At 40.0% G+C, this 27,019-nt stretch overlaps 1 protein-coding gene across 1 annotated transcript; it reads right to left on the bottom strand.

Annotated features, from left to right (window-relative positions):
• Positions 1-317: 317 nt before the first annotated feature.
• LOC141980782 (transcriptional regulator QRICH1-like) lies at positions 318-27,019 on the bottom strand. The gene is made up of 9 exons (XM_074942377.1): positions 26,954-27,019; positions 23,536-24,527; positions 11,399-11,555; positions 9,918-10,072; positions 8,532-8,646; positions 8,332-8,440; positions 4,935-5,086; positions 2,059-2,143; positions 318-1,695 (listed from the first exon to the last, which is right to left on the bottom strand). The coding sequence occupies exons 2-9, from the start codon at positions 24,514-24,516 to the stop codon at positions 1,509-1,511; spliced, it is 1,941 nt and encodes a 646-aa protein (XP_074798478.1). The 5' UTR covers positions 24,517-24,527; positions 26,954-27,019; the 3' UTR covers positions 318-1,508.

Raw genomic sequence — 27,019 nt, 5'->3', positions numbered from 1 at the left:
TTCAGAATGGTAATTTGCAACATGTTCATTTAAATTCTTCTGGATATTTACAGCAGGTTGTATGTCTGTATATCCAGAGAGCGAGTGAGAAACATGCACATACTGGTATAAACCAGATCAAATGCCATCCCTATTTAATTTTAAATCAACCATGCTGGCACTAGGTGTCATGCACTGCAATAGATATTTGTCACTGTCAATAGTAACATTTCCCATCTTGGATCAAAAACGACTGCCTCCACTCATAGTACAAATATAAACTAGCAGCATTCTTCTTCAGTCGATAAGCATTTGACGAGATGTGATCTTAACTCATTTATTGTTTATGCACAATATGATCCTAGTCTGGTTTTAGTGAGCTATTCAAAAACAATGGGTCAACTTCATTTGTTTCAGCTTCATGTTTAAATGTAATTTTGACAACACTATCAAAAGCAAAGTTTATTTTCAAGACAATTAGTGTTGAGTTTGTAAATAAGATAACATAGCAATCTATAATACTTCCACTAACAAACTCCATTTTTCCTACTGGTGATCTATACAGTATTATAATGTGAACAATATACAAAATCTCCCTGGAAAAGGTGAACTTACGTCAACAAGATACTTTACAGCCACTGCTACAATGTTTAAGTGGCTGGGTTGTGGTAAGGCACTAGATTACTGAACTGAGGTAAATTTGTATAGATCTGTGTATGTACAGAAGGCTCGCATAACACAGTTGATTCCAATAAAGTGTCAAGGGTGTAGTGAGAAATTTATCGATGCACATACCCACAACCTAGAATTAGGAACAGTCTCAGAGCTTCAGGTGTCTTTATTGCCCCAGCTTTCGAAAGTGAGGTAAATTCTTTCCCTGCTGACTAAAGAAAGTAATGTTTTAATGTAAGCTATCCAACCTTATACAAATATTAGCCACAAGGCATTTAAGGTGGTTAGATTTCCTACTCCTCTCAAAGTACTATTTCTCCAAAGTCTATCCTTTGCAAATAGACTAGTCATGGAAGCATCCTTTTAACAAGGAAAAAAATGTAAAAAAGTCACTCGTTTTATAGAGAAAATTATGCCTGCATTGCACTATTAGTAAGTCACAGTGTAAAGTAATATAATTCAGTAACCACTATTTCCATTGAGGACTTTGATAAAAACTGAATTTGTATACACTTCCCACTGTCAATTCAGTTTAAAGAGCTATGTACTTATAAATTAATCAAAATGACACGTTTGGGACTCTGATTTAGCTGGTGTTTCACAGTATTAGTACTAGAACCACATCTGTCCCTCTTTAGATGCGAGTATAATTAGACAAATATGAACAAAATAGGAAATCCACTTTGTGGAATTTAGCAAATTGGTACTGTTAAAGGCTATTTACTCATAGCATTCAGTCATCTTCTAGTAAAAAGAAAGTATTAGCTACAGACAGTCTTCCATGCCTTATGAAAAAAAATTGTATTTACAATTTTATAATAAGGGCATTGTTGTAACTTATCCATTTGTCCTTGTTGCTATGCTGATATATGGGTCTTCGCATGTGCTTCTTGGACCTCCTTGACCACCAGAATTCTGGTCAACATCTGCTCCATCACATCCACTTTCACAGGCTGAGCAGAGTACCAGATAGGACTGTTTGGTGCCACGACTGGTTCAGGGACCAGATAGAAGGCATCACTTGGCCCTTTCACACCTTGGGGGCTATAAGGAAAGTTTGAATTATACCAAGCAACACACTACTTAGTTATACTCCTTTTAAGAGTAAATTAGTATTGACTTTCTTCTTTATTATGTAATAAGATATATTTGCTCCCACACATAAAAAGTTGCTAGCTTTAGGCATTCCTCTTTGAATTAGCAGTGATCCTCTCTTGCCAAACTCAGACTGGAACAGGTATTTGTTGTGGTGTGAAGCCCAAGTATTAAATGAGGGAAGTCAATCATTATAGAAGAGAAAATCTTTCCCTGTGAACTGCTGAAGTTGTTATAGCTAGTATGATGAAATGTGTTGAAAGCCATCAAATGTTTAAAACTAGTGTAGAAAATAAGTCCTTAGAGCCTTACCATTTAAAGCAATAGAAGTCATACAGTTTTATGGGGCACTGCAAAGGGTTGTCCGGGTTTTCAGGTTGTTCCACGTAAGTCTCATCTGCAAATCAAAAAAAAGAGACAAATAGTGTGCGGTATGTTCACAATACAGCATTTAGTTTCAATAAAGTATTTTTACTGATGAAAGTTTTTGATCAATAGTACTATTTTAAACAGTCTTATTTCAATGTGGCTCCTTTAAAAAAAAAAGATGTTTTTATAGCAGCTAAATATTTCAACAACAGGCACACCATTATTGTAGTATAAGAAACGTATTGCTCTTGCCAGTGTCTGACCTAGTCTGTGGATAAATGACTGACAGCTTAGGAAAATAAAGCCAATCTGGTATGTTGTACTAGCAGATAAATGTCAGCCATACTGATTATCGGTATGCACAATTTTTATCATAGGAAACAGAGGGTGAAGCTCATGCAACAGTAAAGTACTCCCTGCAGACAGTGGCAGCTAAAAACATGTAGCTGTGAAAACGTATACTGTGAGTTGTATGGCTGACCTAAAACATAAGGATTTAACCTAATATAAACAAACTGTTCATGTAAAAAGTTATTTAGCAGTGATGAGTTTTCTGAATGTATCAGGTGAAATCCTGACCCCCATGAAGTCAACAACAAAAGTCCTATTGATTTCAATGGGGCCAGGATTTCATTCACTGTGTCTGCAGAACCCCATCATAGGTGTTGCAGATCCAGTCTAAAGCAGTCTGACTTTATGGGCATACATGCACCTCTGAAAATCCACTAAAACAACCTATGACTCAGTGATTGCTTCTTAAATTACTTGATTTTGCAAATCCTCTTCAAAAATTACATATGCTTTCTGAGCTAGGAACCATTTTAAAATGCTTTGCAAAAAAAAAGTGTATAAGAGACAGGACTTTTCCCTTGCAATCCGCTCAATGGCTCCAGGAGCTGGATCACTAGGATTGATGCCATTTCACTAGCCTAGTGAATGCCTGGGCATCGTGGAAGGGACTGATTTGTAAACAGGTAAAAATTCTGTTGCATGTTTTGGTGGGTAGTGTTTAGCTTCCACTGGATAAGTAGACAAAGTGTCATTCCCCAAACTGGCAGAAGGAGAAAGGAGATGAGGGGGAGACAGAGAAGAGGCAATACTGTCAACCTTCCTAAGGACTCCAAATCCTCCATTCTTTTAAGTAAATCCTATACAATTTCTTTGGATGAAGTCCTAACTAATATTTTTTTTAAGTTGATTTAGACCCTCTGGAAACCAAGTCATAGTCTCTTTAGGAATAGCTGCAACTCTACTATTCAAACTCATTTTCATTAATAATCTGAAACGCTTTTTTGACTGTCGTATACAGGATGCCTACTGGTTTATATTAAAGTCGCACTGAGAGGCCTCAATCAGCGTTGCAGTCCCAGGCAAACAAAAAAAATGAGGGTCCCTGCCTCAATTTAAGACAAGCTATAACAAGCGACCACCAAGCAACATGAAAGAAATGTCAGTAAGATCACATGGTAACATAGGGAAGCTGTGCAAGTTATTACCACAAAGCATATAATAGGGGTGCCTCAAACTTTTGCAGCATAAAGAAAGTGTTATGGAAAGCCACGCGCTGTTCAATACTTGCAGAAAGTGACACAAAAGAATAAAATATGCATCCAGCCTTTCTGGAGACCAACTCTATTCAGAAAAGTTATAATAACCAGTGTTTGATGCTCTTGTAGAGTCTGAATGTACCCTCTCATTCTATAATTTAGGAATCACCTCAAGAGTTCATCTGTACATGCACAGTCCTCTCAGGCAGTGGGCGCAGGGATTTCATTTGAGCATATATCTGATGCTGTTTCTTTAAGCAATCTACTATGCCTTATGGCCGCAGAGAAGATACTCAACCATTATGGGGCAGAGCGTATGTAAAGTAGACCTGTAGTAACTGGAGAATGAAGCCAATCACTTGACAGTTCAGGGCACAGAATGAGTTGTAGTTTGTTAAACTTCTAAATAGGCTAGTTCCATGGCTCCCAACCATTTTGGGAAATGTCTGGGACAAAAGCCTGCCAGTATGCTGGAGACAAAAATCCTCTCCCCTACAGACTGTCAATGTGAACTCCACACACAGATTGATGACAGGTTATAGTTTTAAGGAGAGAAACACACACACTGAAGAGAGCAGATATGCTTCACCAAGGCAGAGGTGCGTGCGCATGTTTGTAAATTAGGAGGAGTTCAGGGAGCAAGGAAATGGCCCAAGCATTTTGAGCATAACTGATCTAAAATATACATAGCGTAACGCCATCTATGAAAGAAATCCTATGTCTGGGTTTCTAAAAGAACTAGATGTAGAAAAGATGGGGAAAAAAAGAAACATGAAGGGAGAGGAGAAAGGAAAAAAGGGAGACAGCTTTAATAAAAGTTAAAAAAATCTACTATCTCCAAAAACATGAAAGTTGGAATTTTTAAGAATACCCTGTACTTAGTGCTGGCCTACCTTTGCTCTAATTGATTTCAGTGGGTGCAAAGTTAGGCCAATGCTGAGTGCATTTGAGGGTCCCAACCTAGATGTGCATCACTAGGGCTGGGGAATACAATCTAAAGCTCCAGTCCTGAGATTGACTCCACACCGGCAAACCCCTGCTTCCTTAAAGAACCCCACTGACTTAAATGGGGCTCTGCACAGTTGGAGGGGTTCACCTACACAGTTATCTCTGCAGGAACAGGGTCTAAGCATATATGTACACTAACAGCAGTGCTCAGGTTCCAAACAAATTGCCAAGAAGGCTTTTTTGTCATGTCCTTCACAATCTTAGTGGCAAACAATGGTACACAATCATTTTAAAGGTTATTATCCTAGTCTAATGAGTTCAAACCTTTTCGTCCTCCCAGAATCTGTCCATAAAGCCTCAGGAATCGTATTATAGAACATTTGTCCTTTCCGATGCCTGTATTTTTCCTGGTCTGCTTCAGAATTTTGGAAAAGGCTAGCTGTGCATGCTGCTCCACAGTTTTCAATATGAAATACCTACTCACATACAAGAGAAAAACAATTATAACTCAGTTTTGGAGAGAGAGAAAGAGTTGGCAGACTCGGCAGGGAGTATTTAAAAAAAAGTGAGGAGAAATATTTTTTTAAAAGGCTTTCCAGATTCTCAATAAAAAGTATAGCTTTGGACTATGGACCAAATCCTGACCTGCTATACCCGTGTAAACCCAGAGTAATTGGATTCACTAGTACTGTTTTATGGCACAATAAGAATTCAGAATATAATCCAATCTATTCAAAGTCACATTCTGACTTCAACTAATTATTTGAGCTCATCTAGACCCCACATCAAATTTTAAAAAGGTCACTTCTGCATTGTGCCAAAACCAGAAGTGAGGGCAGAGAGCTGAAACATTCCTTAATATCTCACTATACAGGTGTTTCCTTTTGGATGTTAATCTATGGACTTGATCCTGGAAGTAACTCTGCTCACATGAGTAGCCCAACAAAGTGAGTATTTGCAGGATCCAATACTATGTTAGAAAACATCACTTAATCCTGCAAAGACTTATGCACGTGCTTAATATTTTACACATTGTGAGTCGTCTCACTGAAGTTTCAGCTGGATTGGAGCTTTAGTGAAAACTCAAGGGTTGTTTGAGATCTTACTCCGCTTGTAGTATACTCCTAATTTGGTTACCAAGGAGTCTTAAGCAACATTATAAAGAATCTCTAATAGCAAATAATCAGCTCTGCCTTCCACCACCATAAATAAAAGGAACATAAATCAACATGAAAGAGAAACAGGAAGACAGACTAAAAAATAATTGTAACAACCCAAAATCAGATTCTGAGAGCTATTTATTATGGCATAGTAAACAGAATAATCTTTCAAAATAAACGCGTTCTGAATGCTTCAAACTTTTTTTATTTGGGGAATGAGAGGAAGGTTAAAATATTGGTACACTTTTGGGTAGTTGAAGGCACTTAGAGTATGTCTACACAGGGATAAAACACTTACAGCTAGAATTTACCACATCAGCTGAATTGGGCTCTGGGGCTGGAAAAAAAAAAAAAAAAAAAAAAAACCACCACAGTGTAGATGTTAGGGCTTGAGCTGGAGCCCGAGCTCTGGGACCCTGCGAGGGGGAGAGTCGCAGAGCTCAGGCTCCAGCCTGGGACTGAACATCTATACAGCGATTTTTAGCTCTGCAGTCTGAGTCCATGAGCCCGAGGCAACTAACCTAGGCCAACCAGGTCTTTAATCCCTGTGTAGACATACTCTCCAGCTCTTATTCAACAAAGCATTTAAGTATGTGCTTGAAGCTAAGCACATGGTTAAAACCATAATCCAAAGCCAACAAACTCAAGGAGAGTCTTTCCATTTACCTCATTGAACTTTGGATCAGTGCTTAAGTGCTTTGAAGAACTGGGGCCTTAATCTTTAGCCTAATGACAGATCAAAAGTGCGTAACAGTGTTCTATTGTGATGTTACTTAATTCCAATCTGTTTAAAATCATTACACACTGAAATTCATTTCAACTATAAAAAGAGTAATGCTGTCTTTTATAAGATTGCAAAATGAAGTTTATTTTAAATTTCTGTTTTTGGCAAAACATTTAAGTCTCTATACCCCCTAATATTTGGGCACATCTTGTAATTAATGTTAATATTGCTTTGCGTTTTTGTTGATTCTGGTGCAGAAAGAAAAACTATTTAAAAAAACTAGGAATGGTATTTCTTTGTTAACTGCAGTAACAGAGGAAAAATACAAAACTTGCCTTGCACAGAACAGTGATTTTTTTTTTATTAAAAAGTAAAGGCACTAACAAATATTTTAAGAGGATATTATTTACCAGATAATTTTAAAGGGAAGTCAAATTCAGACCAACATGAATTGAAACAGTTACTTTAAAATTTTAGTAAATGTTTATCTTAATGCTTTTGTCAATACACATCCTAAAAAGAGTCAAAGATCATCATGTAATATAATTGAGTACAACCAGCATGCGGTCAGGAAGAATCATTGATTTAATGTCTAACTTATAAATAACATCAGAATATTTAGTTTTATACAGAGAAAGAATATATTTATACAAAGGAAGAATAAGTCAACATATATTATAGGACTTCTTGATTCCAACCTGTTTTTAGAAAGTTAAATTCCAATTTGAGATGAACAATTCAATACCAATGTAATTAAGTACATTAAAATTCTAAATTATACAATTAGGGTAAGCAAGTGGTGGGGGGGGAAGAGGAGGGAGGGAAGTGTAATAGCTTAAGACACTAATGCAGGGATTGGCAACCTTTGGCACGTGGCCCATCAGGGTAATCCGCTGGCAGGCCACGAGACATTTTGTTTACATTGACCATCAACAGGCATGGCCCCATGCAGCTCCCAGTGACCACAGTTTGCTGTTCCCGGCCAATGGGAGCTGCGGGAAGCGGTGGGCTGCAGGAATGTGCTGGCCATCGCTTCCCACAGCTCCCGTTGGCCAGGAACGGTGAACCGCGGCGACTGGGAACTGCAGGGGGCCATGCCTGTGGATGGTCAACATCAGCAAAATGTATTGCAGCCTGCCAGCAGATTACCCTGATGGGCCACGTGCCAAAGGTTGCCGACCCCTGAACAAATGAATAATATATTACCTTTCAACTGTGGTTTATTTGCAATGTATACATAGTTTGCCTGGCATTTAAAATGGGGCTTTCACTGAAAACAATATTAATGAATGTTCAGAAACTGACAGGACAAAAAAAGAAATACCAAGTTATTAAGAATTTACATAAGCAGCATACAGGGATTGTATCCTATAAGACTCAAGTAATGAGTCCTACAGTGGTTTTCACATAAATATTGTTTGTGGTTGTGAGAATAACCAACATGATAGTTCTGTTGTAAAGAAAGCAGTATAAAAAAAGAGAATGAATTATTTAAGTTATGATAAGAGGTTTGTCTTTCAGTACTTATCTTATGAAAAATTAGATATGAGTAATCAGGGAAAATAAATATAATGACTACTCCCAACATGCACTATCTACTCCCCCGCCCCCTTCAGTTCACCGTGTGCACTATTCATCAAGAGATAATGAGAATTTGAGCAAAACACAAATAGTAAGGTTTTGGCAAGCATTAAAAGTATATTTACCAATTCATCTGTTTGGTATGCAGGGGATAGAAGGAGTTTGGGAAATCTTTTTCAGCAAGTTACAAAAACTAAGCCATTTGGTAGGCTACATAGACTCAGACATGGAAGACTTTTATAGAAAACATTCTTACTTAGTGTTGAAATACATCAGTGTGAACAGGAGAGTAGCAGGAGAATGTGCTCCAAGTTGTTTGCAGTCCCATAGCATTTCCTCCATGATACAACTAGACAGAACATACCCTGGAAAACAAATATTGATACAAATAAATTCATGTCAGAACATAGTAGTCAAGTACAGACTTCATTTCCCCCCCAATGTTTCTCCACTTACCAGAGGGGCTCACTCTTGGACACCATCCCTTCATCACGCCATGAAGCCTTTCCAAAAACTTCACATAATAAAGATCAGCAAAAATGTTGTCAATTCTGTCATTGTCAAACATATACTATGAATAAAAAAAGAAACGGATGTTGGTAGGATAATAACTGAAATGAAAGCTTTGTTTTACTAGATCTCATTTTATAACTAAGTTAGTTAACCTCTGTGTCGTCTCAACCATAAAATGGCTCAGAAAGTAAACTCTACAAAAACATTACTCACTCAGTACAGAAGAACAGGAACATCAGTAAGTCTTCATCATTTCACACTAACATTTTCCCTAGTGGATTGGCCTAGCATGTTGGAATTTAATTTTTTTTTTTTTTTTTTTTAAAAACACAATCATCTCATGTTTTAAATGAACCACTGACAAAGTTCTACTGACTTTTGCATGAGAGCACAATTCCCCTAAACTGGTACATTTTTAAAAACTGGATTTTAAGTTTGTTCTATTTAAATTATTACAGGGAGAAAAATGAAACCAGATTCCCTTCCACCCAAATAGTCTGTCTCAATAATGCCTGTGACACAAGCATATACATCAACTTACTCCATTTAGACTTTAGTCGTCTGAACAATAAACTGGAAAGTGAGTTTTGCAAGGATACAGTGAATTCAGAAACACTTCAAGAATATAAGCTCATTAGTCCTATTGATCAGGTATCAGCAATACAGGTATTTAAGACTTATTGGAACAGTGTGTGCAAATTTACTATCACTGGCCTCGTCTACGCTAACAAAATTAATACCTATATTCTAACAGTTCAACTGATGGCTGTTAACACTACCTGCACCTGAGCCCTATCTATTTTATAGGCTAAAACCTGCTCCACACTAAGTTCGCTTAGCAACACATCTTGAAGGATGGACTGAACAAGCTGTGGGTCGTCCCATTCCCATTCCCCCTCCGCCCTCCCCCGGCCACCCAACTATTTTGGATCTCTTATCATGAAAGCTTTAGTATGCTGAGTATTGAGGAATCCTATTATGCCTGAAAAAGCCCAAATTGTGCCTTCCCCAAACGCCTCCAATTCCAACCCCCACCATCCTCAGGTTCAAAATTTTAAGCTTCCACTGTTTAATTCTATATTTTAACAACCTATTTTATGGGATTGCGCAGAACACATTACATTCTGCATTAGTGACACGGTTTCAGGAAAGGGAATATATGCTTTTTCAACTCGGCATGAGTAGCTACAATCAGCTCTCTTAAATTTTCTTTGGCAACTAGCTCTCATGGGTTATATCCTGAAGGGGAAAACAATACTTTTCATGTAAGATCTAATTGTCCATGTACAGTAAGAGTCCAACAGTCATTCAACTGAATTTTATGTTTACCTTTTGAATACAAAGAAATAAATAATACAACATGTCTGCTTCATAAGAGGAACCATCTTGCTTTCTAGCTTCTTTGGTCATTAGGCACAGCCCATAATTCAGTTCTGCTATTGGCACTGAAAGGACATCTTCCCTAAAAGTCATTGGTTTTCTTCCTATAATGTGAAAAGAGCATATTTAGAATCACAGAATATCAGGGTTGGAAGGGACCTCAGGAGGTCATCTAGTCCAACCCCCTGCTCAAAGCCAAGTTTAAGCCAAGTTATTTTTCTCCTGTTATTTGTCAAGTTAGCATAAACCTTTCTTCTCTCTAATACGTGTGTGATTTCAATGAAGAGGAAATCTTTCAAGATTTTTTTGATGCTGAGAAGTTTGTGGGTTTTATAAGTGACAAACCACTACATAACTAAGTACACTGCTAGAAAAGAGCTCTGGTACTGTTTCTGGAAACTGCTATAGATTGAAATATTCTGAATGAGCAGTTTCCAACTAAGGCTCTGTGTAAACTGTATTATTTTTTGTATTAAATCACAACAGCTTCAGGGGTAAGTGTTGGAATTTCATGGAATACCAGAATATGAACAGTTGCTGAGTTCCCTCCCCCGCTGAACTGCTGCAATTTTTCCAACAGCAGAAAGCAGGCATCCCAGCTTCCACCTCCCAGCTGAGGCAGAGGCTGCTTATGGGGGGGCTAAGTAGGTTGATCCCATCCTGGGGAGGGCAGGTAAGTGGTGGGCCAATGGTGGGAGTGGACATGGCAAACTGGGGCAGGGTGTGTGTCATCACATGGCGCTATCCATCACAGCTCTGGCCCCCCTCACACACATGCTCATGCTCCAAGCGGAAAATTTCTCTCAGCTCCTGCGGTGTCTCCCCTAAGCCGGCCAGGGACTCCTGTGGCGTAGGTTAGGCCAGCCCAGGGTCTCCTAATCCCCATGCATTGTCAGCACCTTTCCTGTCTCCCTGCTGGCCAGACAGGAAGTAACAGTAGCAGTCTAGGCCAGACAGCTAGCACCACATGATGAGACATCTCAATCTCCAACCCCCAACTGCAATAGCTGAACCCAGTACGTTGATTTTTCCAACAGAGGGAAGGCAGAAACAGGGATGCCTCCTTCCGCCTCCCCACTGTTGCAAAAGTCACAGTATTGGGCTAATCTCACCATTTCTGTGCAGTCTGTGAAATCATGATATACACAGAGCCTTGTTTATATCTAATAGCCTAATTCTGCAACCCTTAATCATGGATTTCAATGGGATGACCTGTGAAGAAAGATACTATTGAACAAAATCAGGCCCTGACTCTTTAGATGATGTACAAGGACATCTTTTTTTTCAAGAAAAGGAGTACTTGTGGCACCTTAGAGACTAACATTTATTTGAGCATAAGCTTTCGTGAGCTACAGCTCACTTCGTTGGATGCATTCAGTGGAAAAAAATTACTTTTCAGTGAATGGTGAAAAGTAAGTTAAAAATCATACTTCCAAATCCCTGAGGGTTTTTTCCAGCATCTTTCCATACATCCTCATTTTTTATTTGTGCCCAGCTCTTCCAGAAATTAGCTCCTTGTTCTGGTTTGAGTTTGCAAGGAAGATGTAAATCAGTCTGTATCTGCAAGTGTGGCAGCGATTGAGAACCCTGTGTAACCAGAAGGAAAAAAAAAATAAGCCATTTGAGAAAAAAGAAGTTTGGTATTATAGGCAAAGAAAGAGTGTAACCTTAAGTATATGCTGATATTGTACTTAACAGTATTTAAGTTCTCTTAGCATTTCCATTATAAATTGTATAATCTCAGCAGTTTTTACAACCTGCTTTTAGATAAGCAAAACAAGATTATCCTTCTCCAAAATGCTTTACAATACTATCTGGCAATACTGATGCCTTGTTTCAAGTCTTTTTGGCCACTATTTTGAAAAATGCTTTGTCAGTGATTAGGGAAGTTTATTTAAATTTTTAAGGCAGAGAAAGGGTTTTTAGAAGTTGATGTCTTTAGGTTTAAGCTTTACTATTTTGCAGCAGTTATTGAATCTGTGTCATAACAACACATTGAACAAAAGCCAAGTGCTGAAGCATATGCAGGACACTGCCTTTAGGAAGCAGGCCCTATTGTGCACAGACAGGGACCCCTGCTTAACATATTCCAGTCAAGTGATTTCAAGCCAAATTTATTTATTTTCTTTCAATTTATAAAGATACATGTTTAAGAGGGCCCATCCCAGCTCTGTACACTCTGCCATTATTTAATCTTGTAGAATTTGTATAATCCCTATCCCAATCAGCTTCATTTGTTTACAAAAACAGCTGTCTCCAAACAAAGTCTAATACCTTAAACTATATCCCTTGCCACCTGCATCAAAACCTCCCAGCATGCCCTGAAGAACAAATTAAGAGATATTTCTAACCAAAGGAGGCAGGGAGAGTGAGCTGCAAAGCCAAGGAACCCACAATGGGAATACTACACTAACCATTCTTTTATGTTATGGGTACTTGATCTCAAGTGCCTCCATTGACTACATCTTTGGCAATATCACAGAGAGGCAGTCTCTCAAGTAGGCAAGTCCCAGGTCATTTAGCATAATAGTAATTGGTTACAGCATCAAACCCGAACAGAATGGTGCAACTGAAAGAAGCTTCAGAAAGAACAAAAGTCAGCTGCCCGTATTCTAAGTCTGATGGACCGTTAAACAGCTAACAGGTTACTGTCGACCTCTTAGTGTCAATTGAAAGTATTGGTGACGCTCTTTAAAGGTCTGAGTAGTTTGGAACCCAGCAACTTGAGTGTTCCACTTTATACCCAGCCAGAGCTATCTAAGAGCATTCCAGGTGATCTTGCTAGTGTAGAGAGATGTTTGTAGAATATTGTAATTTAGAGACATTCCCTCATAAGGGGTAGTATTATGAACATAGGAATTTGGAGATGTGCCTTGGAGGCAGGGGGGGTTGGGAACACCATATGGCTGTGTGCAGCAGTTCACCACAGCAGCTCTCCAGTTTGTTTTCAGAAAAGTTTTATTCCTCTCTTTCATTTGGTTTGTTTAATGAACCCCATGATTGTTACATGGTGTCAGAAGAGCCAAATGAGAAGGACACTACAGTCATCTTGAAGTTAACTCCTGTGTTTGGAACAGAAAGCAGAGTCAAAGGGGGGCACCAGAGAAGCATGTGGAGCACTAGGCACAGAGGCTTTTGCATGAATTTGTTGAGTACACTAGTAGCTTGACTAGCTTAAAAAGGGGGACAGGGAAAGCCAAAAATGGATGTGTTGCAACCTCCTTCAAGTCTTCAACTGTCAGGCAATGCTGCAGAGAACTGGAAAAAATTCAGACAGAGATTTGAATTGTATTTAGTGGGCAAAGGGGAAAAAAGCGATAGAATGAATTCATCTATCTTTTTGCATGTTGCTGTGGAGGAAGCATTGGACATTTATAACAACTTTAAGTTTGAAGAAGATGAAAGAGTGAAGACAAATAAAATACTGATTAAATATGAGGAACACTGCATGCCAAAAATGAATGAAACCTTTGAGAGAGATGAATTTTTTACATGAATGCAAAAAACTGATGACACCATAGACAGAGCAATGTGTCACAGAATTAAGGAAACTCAGTAAAACCTGTGACTTTAGTGATCTGACAGAGACCGAATCATTTGTGGCATTAAAGACAATGTGTTAAGAGAGAGAATGCTCCATGAAGGAGATTTAACTTTAGAAAAAGCTCTCCAAATATGCAGGCAGCAGAAACTGTGAGAGCACAAGCCAAACAGCTGAAGGGTATGTACTGAATACAAAAGAATATAGCCAGAATAGGTCAAATCAAAAAGAGTGAAACCACTTGCTACGAAAACCACTGTTGGGGGGAAGACTGGGTACAGACGGTTATATGTGGAAGGTGTGGATCACAGCATGGCCCCAAACAGTTTTCCAAAGGCAAGACACTGTCACAAATGTGGGGAAAATAATCATTTTGCAAAATGCTGAAGATCCAAAATACAGAGAAGTCAAGCACATCCAGTTCCACCTTATCAGAAGGTAGGCACTGACTTATTTACCTGGCAATCAAAGGGTTATTTAATAGTCACATTATTCTCTGTATCCAGATATTTGTACACTGCACAGTACTAACAGTAAGTCTGTGATAGCCAGTATGAAGGGTATCTTCTCCAGACATGGAATTCCAAATTGTCTTTAGTGATAATGAGCTGCAATGTTCCAGTGCAGATTTTGAGCAATTTGCCATAGATGGGATTTTCATCACAAAACATCAAGTCCAAATTACCCCCAATCAAATGGACTTGTGAAAAGGTCTATAGGGACAGTAAAGAGCCTTATGAAAAAGATTTTTGACAGTGGGGGGTGATTTGTCTAGGGCATTACTGGTTTACTGAAGTACATCCCTGGAGAACGGCTTTTCTCCAGCTCGACTGTTAATGGGAAGAAGGATCAGATTTAATTTACCAATTTCTGATAACTTGATGAAATCACATAACAATGAAACCATGCGGAATACAAAAAAATTAGAAGTGGAAGCAGAATTATTATTTTGAAAACAGGGCCTGTGATCTCCCATCTCTTAACCCAGGTGATGGTGTGTGCCCCTGAGGAATCACACCTCTAATACTTGCGGCCAAAGGGGTATTATTAAAGAACAGCTGCATCCAAGGCGTTATGTAGTCTGGACAGATCAGGAAGACACATTTCGATGTAATCGAAGGGATCTACAAGTAATCCCAGAAAGTTCTAACACATTGATAGCTGACGTGGATTATGGTTTCCCATCCGACTGATCCTTTATCATCAACGCACAAAGGAACGAGAGAACAACTCACATGCTAATGAGAGGCTGATACTCAGAAGATGAGAGTGGGAGACTAAATGTCCTGAAAGACTAAGGGTATGTCTACACTACACAGCTTTTAGTGACAAGACTGTATTGCTACAGCCGTGTCACTAAAAGTCACACAGTGTAGCCACTGTTTGTGGGCTCTTCTGCCGACAAAAAACTTCCACCCCCAACAAGTGGCGTTAGCATTGTTGGCAGGAGAGTGCTCCTGCCAACAGAGCACTGTTCACACCGGTACTTGTCGTGGCAAAACATTTGTCTTTTTTTTCCTTTGGGGGGGGGGGGGGGGGAGAAGAGGTTAAACACCTCTGAAAGACAAAAGTTTTGTCGTTCAGTTGCCATTGTAGACACAGCCTCAGAGAGACTTGCTAACCTGCCTGGATAGTGGGTATTTGAGGAAAGTGAGTGGTAAAGACTCACTCAAGAACGACGTGCTGGTAACCTCTCCTCTCTAGGTAGTAGACACATTGCTTTTATGGAAATGTACTAGATGGGTTGAGAATGTGTTATTGGAGCGTGGCTAGTTGTTTATATATAAGAGTTAATTTGTTTTTCTTTAAGAGGGAAGATGTAGAGATGTGTTTGTAGAAGATTATAATTTAGAGATGGTCCCTCATAAGGGACAGTATTATGAATATAGGAGTTTGGAGTTGTGCCCTGGAAGCAGGGGTTGGGACCACCAAGGCTGTGTGCAGCAGCTTACCACAGAAGCTCTCCAGTTTTATTCCTTTCACATTTATTTGGTTTGTTTAATGAACCCCAAGATCATTACAGTTAGTTCCTGGAGTTTAATTCTGCAGGACTAGCAGCGGAGTTCCCAGTAAAGGGTGTTCACCTTGGGAACTCATTCCCCAGCCTAGAGCCTAAGTCTGGCAGCCTTCAGAGCACAAACTAAAAAATGAGTGCTTTAAGCTTTAATACTCGATAAAGTTTTCATCTGTGTTATTACAGAGGTTGCCACCAGATCCCCCTATCTTTAGGTTGGGGAACATTTTATATTATCCCTTTTGTTACTGAACCACATGATAAAATTTGTTTTTCCCCCTTTTTCTTAAGAAGTCCAAGACAATTACACACAAAACGCCAATTACTCAAAAAACTAGGAAATGCCAGTTGTATGGTTGCCTCAGAAACCTTAGTTCTGCCCCCCCCCCCACTCCATCTATATGCACTATACTATTATGTAATTATACACACGGGGGGGTGGGGGGGCAGGGGGCACAGAACTAAAACTGAAGAGGCAACCATATATCTGGCATTTCCCAGCTTTTGAGTGCTTGACTTTGCAACCTAAATAATGTTATTTTAATATAGTTTTTGTGGGCAATAGTATTTAAAAGTGTCAGTAGCACTGTATTGCTTATTTTTATTTTGTATCACATTGCCAAAGCAGTGAGTACTCTAGAAGCTAAGAAAGATTATTCTAAAGATTTACATGTTTGTAATTTAAAACAATTGACCCTCCAGATCAGGAACAATCCAATTGTCTCAGTTTTATTAGGATTACCCACTGCAGACACACAGCATGGGCCTCTAAAAATAGTGGTCGTCTTTATCAATATATATTTTTTAATATTGCATTTTACTTGAGCTTTTTTTCTGGGGAGTGAAGAAGAGTGAGATTATAAAAGGATTATTTTGCAAAGGAGATATTGTTTCAATTTCTATACCAATTTTAAAAAAAGGAAAGGAGTACTTGTGGTACTTTAGAGACTAACAAATTTATTTGAGCATAAGCTTTCGTGAGCTACAGCTCACTTCAACAGATGCACACAGTGGAAAATACAGGAGGGAGATTTTATATACACAGAGAACATGAAACCATGGGTGTTACCATACACACTGTAACAAGAGTGATCAGGAAAGGTGAGCTATTACCAGCAGGAGAGCGTGGGGGGGGGGGGGGAAGGTGAGCTATTACCAGCAGGAGAGCGCGGGGGGGGGGGGGGAAGGTGAGCTATTACCAGCAGGAGAGCGTGGGGGGGGGGGGAGACACGGGACGACACCTTTTGTAGTGATAATCAAGGTGGGCCATTTCCAACAGTTGACAAGAACAGTCGGGGGGGGGGAATAAACAAGGGGAAATAGTTTTACTTTGTATAATGACATCCACTCTTCAACAAAAAAACTTCAAAAACAGACTCCAATGAGAGACTGCTGAATTGGAATTAATTTGCAAACTGGATACAATTAACCCAGGCTTGAATAAAGACTGGGAGTGGATATGTCATTACACAAAGTAAAACTATTTCCCCTTGTTTATTTCTCCCCCTACTGTTCTTGTCAACTGCTGGAAATGGCCCACCTTGATTATCACTACAAAAGGTCGTCCCGCCCCATCCCCGCTCTCCTGCTGGTAATAGTTCACCCTTCCTGATCACTCTTGTTACCGTCTGTATGGTAACACCCATTGTTTCATGTTCTCTGTGTATACAAAATCTCCCCACTGTATTTTCCACTGTATGCATCCGATGAAGTGAGCTGTAGCTCACGAAAGCTTATGCTCAAATAAATTGGTTAGTCTAAGGTGCCACAAGTACTCCTTTTCTTTTTGCGGATACAGACTAACATGGCTGCTACTCTGAAACCTGTCAATATACCAATTTAGATTGTTGTAGCTTAGAATACATTTTGTTTCCATGTTAGCACAAAATGAGTTTACTGGGAAAGTCAGTCCATGAGGTAGGGAAGAGATGGAGACCAGTTTTAAAGAGGAAACCATTCACAGAAGAAGAAAGCTCCTAGTGCAAAGAGTGGCAAGTGAAAATGCAACCCCTAGCTAGAGAGAGTCACAGCAAGAGCACAGAGATAAATGAAGTGAGTGAGAAGTACTGTAAATGGAGCAGGAATCAAAGAGAGTGTGGAATTAGTGAGTTCATAAGAATATGAATAAAAGGATTACTTGAAATGGAGGGGGGATATGCAGGACTACTAACTGTCGTCTGTAACCTATCATTTAAATCAGCTTCTGTACCAAATGACTGGAGGATAGCTAACGTGAGGCCAATTTTTAAAAAGGGCTCCAGAGGTGAGCCCGGCAATTACAGGCCAGTAAGCCTGACTTCAGTACCAGGCAAACTGGTTGAAACCATAGTAAAGAACAAAATTGTCAGACACATAGATGAACTTAATTTGTTGGGGAATAGTCAACATGGTTTTTGTAAAGGGAAATCACGCCTCACCAATCTACTAGAATTCTTTGAGGGGGTCAACAAGCATGTGGACAAGGGGGATCCAATGAATACAGCGTATTTAGATTTTCAGAAAGCCTTTGACAAGGTACCTCACCCAAGGCTCTTCAGCAAAGTAAGCAGCCATGGGATAAAAGGGAAGGTTCTCTCATGGACTGGTAATTGGTTAAAAGATAGGAAATAAAGGGTAGGAATAAATGATCAGTTTTCAGAATGGAGAGAGAGAAATAGTGGTGTCCCCAGTCCTATTCAACATATTCATAAATGATCTGGAAAAAGGGGTAAACAGCGAGGTGGCAAAATTTGCAGATGATACAAAACTATTCAAGATAGTTAAGTCCCAGGCAGACTGCGAAGAGCTACAAAAGGATCTCTCAAAACTGGGTGACTGGCCAACAAAATGGCAGATGAAGCTCAGTGTTGAGAAATGAAAAGTAATGCACATTGGAAAACATAATCCCAACTATACATATAAAATGATGGGGTCTAAATTAGCTGTTACCACTCAAGATAGATCTTGGAGACATTGCGGATAGCTGTTTGAAAACATCCACTCAACGTGCAGCAGCAGTCAAAAAAGAAAACAATGTTGGGAATCATTAAGAAAGGGATAGATAATAAGAGAAAATATCATATTGCCTCTATATAAACCCATGATCTGCCCACATCTTGAATACTGCGTGCAGATGTGGTCGCCCCATCTCTAAAAAGATATATGGACTTGGAAAAGGCTCAGAAAAGGGCAACAAAAATTATTAGGGGTATGGAATGGCTGCTGTATGAGGAGAGATTAATAAGACTGGGACTTTTCAGCTTGGAAAAGAGACTACTACGGTGAGATATGATAGAGGTCTATAAAATCATGATTGTATGGAGAAAATAAATAAGGAAGTATTATTTACTCCTCCTCCTCACACAAGAACTAGGGGCCACCAAATGAAATTAATGGGCAGTGGGTTTAAAACAAACAAAAGGAAGGTTTTTTTCCCCCACACACAACACACAGTCAACCTGTGGAACTCTTTGCCAGAGGATGTTGTGGAGGCCAAGACTATAACAGGGTTCAAAAAAGATCTAGATAAATTCATAGAGGATAGGTCCATTAATGGCTATTAGCCAGGGATGGTGTCCCTAGCATCTGTTTGCCAGAAGCTAGGAATGGGTGACGGGGGATAGATCACTTGATGATTACCTGTTCTGTTCATTCCCTCTGGGGCACCTGGCATTGGCCACTGTCGGAAAACAGGATACTGGGCTAGATGGACCTTTGGTCTAACCCAGTATGGCCGTTCTTATGAAAAGCCACAATGAAGTGTAAGGCTTCTTATCAGGGAACCTTAATGGTAAGAAGGAAGATAAAAGTTGGGAGAGGTTAGTATGGGAGAAGAGAAGAATTCAATCTGCAAGTAGAAAACAAGGAAAATGAAAGGAAGGAGAAGAATTTCTCCCTCATCACCACAAACAGGAGAAAAGAAGAGAAACAACCTTCCCAACCTTTACTGGCTTCACTTCAGTGCTCTCGTCTGCCCTCTCTGATCTTTAATGACTAGCTAGCATATGTAGAGCTAACTGGAACATACTTGCTATTTACTGCTTCAGTTTCTGCACTTCACTATTTAGAAGAGGTAATTCTTTCAACTCGCTGTTTATATTAATTTCCAGGAGACCAGTGGAGCCACTAAGAACCTAACACTGCATGAAAGTGTGACAAATCAGTTCGTATTTTTGATGCTACTGTCTGAGGAACCTGCAGGAATAGCTGTAGAGTGAAACAAGTGGTGATCCTTGAGGAACACAAACTTGTTAAGTAACGTGAAGTGATATAGTTCAATAATCATTTCCATTAATTACTGAAATATAGCACTGCACATTAAGAGTTCTCACTGTACAGCTGCAAAAGAATACTTACAACAAACATGACTCTGCTGGTACAGCACAGTTCACTAACATAAAGCAGCTAAGGAAGGCTCCTAAGGCAACATCAAAAAGGTGATTCAGAAATCTTGTGTGCAGATGAATCTCAAAATAGTTGTTTCAGTAGCTACAGTGATCACCTGGAAAATAAAACAAGGCCCTATTAAGGAAACTTTATTAGTTTCACTAATAAATTTGTAAAGATGCAACATCGAATAATTCAGATTCACTTGTCTCCTTTTTTGTTTGCTCTTGGCTTCTTTTAATGAGGCATTGTTGGGTTAAGACTTTTTTTAAACGTAAGGAAATATTTTTTTTGTAAACATTCAAATACATAAACTGAAATAGATCACAATTGCAATTTATTTTTTGCCATATATGTTGGTTACTTTTTACCTCTCGCCTAGAACAAAATGAGGCCTTATGGGAAGTTTCTGCCCCAAGACAAGTACTTGGTAAAGGAATGTAACAAATGATTCATCGGGTAAGGAAGGTGGCAGCAGACAGAGCCTGACTGCTGTGAGGGATACAGCACTGGTTTAAATCTATGTATTTTCCACCAATCGTTATGTTTTGTACTTGTACATTAAGATTTAAGTTATAAACCCAACGAATTAATTTTTCCCTATTGCTCAGGAGGTACACTCCTAGGAAGAGGAGGCAATGCGCGCACACACACACACACACACACAGTCTTCTCTCCCTGCATCAACTTTGCACCATATAAACAGGCCCAGGTTTCTATTTTGTACCATACCTAGTGAATGAGGTTATTTAATCCTTGCATTATTGTTTTAGTAGGACTGCAGTGTTGGATCTAAACAGTGGAAAAAATAATCAGTCCAAGAGTCACATACTCTAAAAAAAAAAAAATCTCTATGCACAAGTGTTTATATAATATGAAAAATATTTACAGCTAATATTTCAAGTGTTTACAGTATCCTGGGCTGAGGGAGATTCAACAGATTCCAACATGGGAGTCCAAGGTTCCTTCACACCCAGTATAGTCTTAATGCACCAAGTCTTAGTGACATACATGGACTGGGGGTAATGCAAGACCCTCTCTAGATATCATAAACCCCATTGTGTGGCCTACACAACAAGGAGTAACGAGTTCCTCCGTGGCTGCTTGTCGAGGAATAGGCTGTTCATGGCAGGCTGCCCAATTTGCAGATCCAATCCCACACAAGTTGTCTGAGGTTACAGCAGATGCTAGACCAACCCACATATAAGGGATAGGGAAGTTGTTCTGAAGCCTCCTTGCTAGTTGGGGGAAGTTCCATCTCCCCTCCCCCCCAAAAAAATTTCTCTAGTTGTTGGAGAAGAGTAAAGTTAATACTGTATATTCAGTATGTATCTGATCAGTACGGGGTGTGGAGCATGCTTTCAGGAGTTTTAAAAGAGTAACACTCCCATGCAGAAACTACAGAACCCGAACCACCAAAAAAGAAAATCAGCCTTCTGCATGTGGCATCTGACTCAGATGATGAAAATGAACATGTGTTGGTGTGCACTGCTCTGGATCGTTATCAAGCAGAACCCATCACCAGATGGACGCATGTCCTCTGGAATGGTGGTTGAAGCATCTTTAGTGCATCTGGCACATAAATATCTTGCAACACCAGCTACAACAGTGTCACGCGAATGCCTGTTCTCACTTTCAGGTGACATTGTAAACAAGAAGTGGACAACATCATCTCCTGCAGATGTAAACAAACTTGTTTGTCTGAGCGATTGGCTGAGAAAGAAGGAGGACTGAGTGGATTTGTAGGCTCTAAAGTTTTACATTGTTTTATTTTTAAATGCAGGGGTTTTTTGTACATAATTCTACATTTGTAAGTTCAACTTTCGTGATAAAGAGATTTCACTGCAGTACTTGTATTAAGTGAATACATTATATATTAAATGAAAAATACTATCTTTTATTTTTACAATGTAAATATTATTATAAAGTGAGCACTGTACACTTTGTATTCTGTGTTGTAATTGAAATCAATATTTGAAAATGTGAAAAACATCCAAAAATGTTTATATAAATCGTATTCTATTAATTTTTTAATTGCACGATTAATCACAATTTTTTTAATCGCTTGACTGCCCTAATAAATATCAATTAAATAACAATATCACATCTTGGATTAGAGATGGATTGACAAAAAGGAAACAGAAAAGTCCTAACTGGAAAGACCTCCACATGATAAACGATCATGTGGTTGTCACTGAGACCAATATCTGATCTAAAAGAAGAACAACGCGGATCACTCATTCTATTCAACCAGGCTTTTGCTTCTAGAATGAGGAAAGAGTAATTCTCTAGGGTAACCTCCAAATCTGTCAAGTAGAAGTTTTTTAACCTTCTCTATACTGATGTATGGCTTAAAAAAAAAAAAAAAAGATCCGGTTACTCAGTTCTTAAGATTTAGTTTGAAAGAGAAACACAGACCTCTTCTTTTAATAATATTTACATTCTTTAATATAGGATTACCATTGTGCCTAGGTCATTTCATTGCTACACTAGTGTATCCCTCTGGAATCCCCTTATTTATAACTTTTTCAAAACTTTTGGGTGCAACAACAACAAAATTAGGACTATAAACTACTACTATTACAGCCCTTGACCATTTCTATCCCAAAACAATGCTACCATAATCCCACAATTTTAGGTTTACATTCAGCTACATTTTAAGGGAGGGAGAAGACCAAGTTTAAAACAAGTAGGGTTGATTAGTGTTGTTCATGCAGTCAGCTAAATTAAGGTTTGTAAACAAATATTGTGCTAATTTTGCCAAGAAAATTAAGACAAGCTTGCTCCTTACAACGTATCTATAGTCAAAGAAGATTTTTAATTAAAAGGACACACTGGTTTTGGCCAAGTTACTTTGCAATATAGAATATGTACTGTAATAATTGCTTTTCAGTACGGTTCATACCAGAACTAAGTTAATAGAGAATTATTTGGTCTAATACTCAGAAGTAGGGGCAGTTGCCTGAATGAGAAATCTTTTTCTACTATTTATACATTGTAGAATCACAGTTTTATTAGACATAGTCCCAAAGCCACAGTTTTGACAAGGATCCCTAGTTTCTCAAAAACAAAAAACACACCCACACCTTGGTCTGCCCTCATTGAGACCTGTGCAGTGCAACTGAGGTTCAATATGAGCATGGGGCCATGGAGCTGCATGCAGATACAAGACCATCCACCTGGAACACTTTGCCTAAATTTGTTATAAGGTAGAAAGGGGGGGGGGGGGGGAATCTACATGGGTACATTTCAAGTTTGGGACAAATATGCCCTGGTGTAATGTTTTATCTTTTAACATGGTAATATCCTGTCAAATAGGGAAGTTTGATTATTAGAGTACATTATGCAATGACAAACAGGAAAAGCTAATTTTGCAATGTTTAATATTGTATCTCTGAAGCCTGTACAGTTATGATTTATACACTTGTTAAACTCTTCAGGAAGTTTTTGTGCATGTATATTTTAGGCAGATGAAAGGCAGCTAAAGCTTCAGACTATCGTGGCCTCAATACATAATCCCACCTGAACACACCTTTGCCTGAGAAGGAGTTAATACGAGTGATAGGAAACCCAACTTGGAGAAGCAGATTGGACCCAGAGAAGTCACAAACACACATCCAACCACAGAGCTTCATATTTGTGCTTACCTGCACCTGTTGCTCATCCCAGTATTCAGCTGATTGATGCATCCTCTTTCCACTCTGTACAGCAAGAGGAAGGTGCGTATTTCCATTCTTATTTACACATTGCACTGGGAAACAGGGTGTGCTAGGAATAGGACTCTCCTGAATACTCTTTCTAGCTTCTGAAACAGCTTGAAAATTATCCTTGCTTTCTTCTAACTTAATGCTAGTCATATTCATAGCCATTTCACCAATCTGAATAATACCACAGGCATCCCGATAAACAGGGGTATTCATCACATTCTGAGTTTCAGGGCAAATTGCATGAGGACAAACTGCCCATGATTCTACATCAGGCAGATGGCCATTTGTTCCTGTAGCAGGTGCAAGTCCATACAGCTGATTGCTATCTACTGTTAGCAGTTCTTGAAGAGAATTGTAAGCCTGCTGTTGGGTATGGCTAGGCATTGTTAGTACAGTAATAGGTATATTCTGCAGAGAACTTTGACTATTACTGTAGTTGTCTTCTACTGGCATGTCAATTTTCCTTTTCTTCATAGGTTGAGAAATACATGACAGTCTTCTTTCACGTTCAGAAGTTGGTGTATTAAATTGCCCTTCAGGGGAGGGCTGAGCCTCTATCTGCAGTTGTACTTGTTTGACCAAATTATTTTGCTGCATTTCTATTTGATGGCCTTGTTGAGACTGTGTATGGTACACTTGAATATGCTGCTGCTCCAGTGGTCCACAGTAGCTTAGTGCTGGATGTTGGAGAGGAGATGTAACTGGATGCACCAACTCTAACAAAGGCCCTGATACATCGGTGCTGCCCATGTATATATAATGATTTCCTTGTTGGTATACCGAGATTGGAGAATGCACAAATTGCTGTACTTCTTCTGGCCCTTGACTACTTAATGAGTCTAGAAATACTTTCATGTGATGTTGAGGTATTGAATGGGCTTTCATACTTTGGTGGTCTTCATACTGGATGGAATGATGCATCCTTTTGAGAACTGAAAAAGTCATGCAAATAATGTATGTTTAGACTAGAGCTACTGTAGAAGCAACATTCTCTGACACTCACCTGAACTAGTTTGGTTGCTCTTCATTCAATAGACATTTATAATTCCCAACAACATTAATGAGCATTACTGCATGTTTGGACAAGGTACCTACATATTTAGGATGTTCTAAAGAAGCATAAGTCACAAACTCCTCAAACCCCTGAAAGGATGACAGCCTGGCTGTGCTTAGCTACTTTCCTATGCACATTGCTCCCTATAAGCTTTTGCTACTTTATATTTGTGAGAGAATATGAACACAGAAAACAACTGAAATTATTTAGTGCCTCATCACCATATGGACATCCATGTGGAACCCCGGTGAAATCAATGGAGGTTTATGTGCAGGGTGCTCACTGCAGGATCAGTGCCTTAGTTTTCAATTTTTCTACTACAAAAAAGGTGTAGAGAAAACAGTTTATAGGTTCATCTTTATACATCAGAGTAACAATAAGAGGGCAAAAACATTTCTATAAACATTGTGCATAACATAAACAACAGAGTAAACATTGTTACTGCACTAGTCACTTCAGTTTATGGGTAATGAAAGAGAATGGTTGGATAATACTTGTACCTGTTATATGCAAAAATGGAAAGCTTTAGTTGCAAGATAGATAATATGAGCTTTTCCACTGCCTTAATCTTAAGCCTCAACCTTGTTCTGATGTGACGCTCTCTAAATGATGGGATTGTTCAGTCACCATGTCCACTATATCCTTACTTTGTGTATAGCAAAAAAGAAAGCAAATTGTAATCTAGACAAAGCCATTAAACAGTGGACCAAGTCCCATTAACTAAAAAAGGTGTCAGCAGGTGTCAGTCAGTAACTGTTTAGTTACTTGTGGCACCTTAGAGACTAACCAGTTTATTTGAGCATGAGCTTTCGTGAGCTACAGCTCTCTAAGGTGCCACAAGTACTCCTTTTCTTTTTTCTTTTTACGAATACAGACTAACATGGCTGTTACTCTGAAACCTGTTTAGTTACTGTCAGTGTCTGTTTTTGAAGCAGAAACCTAAAGATTAAAGGCTCCCTATATCCTTGCTATTCCCTTAGTCATCTGATATCTGCAATAAAGAATAACCAGATAGTTATTCCTAAAACAGTTGGCTTTAGTCAAAATTAACTGTTTAAACAGATTATTTAGCTATAATTTTATCTACAAAATGAGTTAACACTAAAAACTGTAAAATTGACTGATCTTGAGAGAGACAAGGGGGGTGAGGTAACATGTTTTATCAAACCAACTTCTGTTGGTGAGAGACATAAGCTTTGGAGCCACACCGAGCTCTTCTTCGGGTCTTAAGAGGCATGTAACTGCTTTTATTTTCGATGTAGTTTTCAGTGAGAGGGACACGGTTTCTGTCCTGAAGCTGTCATTTTGTATGTAGAATAGGTAGGGGAATTTTCCCCATCCCCTCTCCCCCTTTATCTTATCAAGAAGTAAAAATACATACTTGCACTTCTGAGACCAAAAGAAACCTCCGGTGTGCTAACTCGGTGCATTATTTCCCCTCAAGTCCAGCACTCAATCACTACACGCTAAAAAATATTTTCCACGTGGGCACGATTCTACCCCCCGTAACTCCGTCGGCTGCACCTACAATCCCAGAGCAGTGAGGACGAGCAAACGGCGGTGTCATTTTCCCAGGGTCCCTACCCCACCCGTTTTGGCTGCCCAGCGTAGTACCCTGCAAGGGATCCAGAACCAGACTGCACTGGACGCGCTGCTGGATCCTCGCAGGCACTTCAGCCCGTCACGGGGCAGCGTCTCCGGGTCCCCCAGCACACAACAGCCGCTGCAGCTAACCCCACTCCCCAGCAAGGCACCACCAGCACGGCAGCAGGGCTCAACTCTCCTAAGGGCCCCTGGGCACCTGCCTGACTCGGAGCCCCAGCGGGCCTGGCGGGAGGGATGCGAAGAGGAGTCACAGGGACAAAGGGGCGGGTGGGGTGGAGGGAGCCTGAAGAGGGGCTGGGGGCGCGGCGAGACGGGGCTGGATGGGGGACAGCTGCAGGGGAAGGGGCGGGGGCAGGGGAAGGCAGCGAGAGGCGGAGGAGAGCGAGCGGCCGGGATGGAGCTGGGGCGGCTGGCCCCACTGCACCGCGCCCCAGGCACGTTACCTCTGGGGTAGGGGAGTCCGCGGCACCGGCAGTCCCGAGCCGCCCACGCTGGGCTTTGTCTCTCCGGCTCTCTGGGACAGCCTTCCCCTCACGCATCCGCTGCGGAAGGAGAGCTCCTGCTGCAGCTGTGGCTGCCGCCCGGATCCCGCCTGAGCGACAGCGGCCCGAGCCACAGGGAGAGGGCGGCCCGCCCCAGGGCAGCGTGGTCCCAGGTGCCGGTGCAGGTGAGCTCCGGCGCGCGCGACAAGGCGCTTACCAGGGGGCCAGGTGCTTCCAGCTGAGGGGGAGACAGGCGCAGGCGCGTGCGCGGGCCTGAGAATGG

The sequence above is a fragment of the Natator depressus genome, chromosome 1, assembly GCF_965152275.1.
Source record: "Natator depressus isolate rNatDep1 chromosome 1, rNatDep2.hap1, whole genome shotgun sequence".
Taxonomy (NCBI): Eukaryota; Metazoa; Chordata; order Testudines; family Cheloniidae; genus Natator; species Natator depressus.
This window is presented reverse-complemented; position numbering and strand designations above follow the sequence as displayed.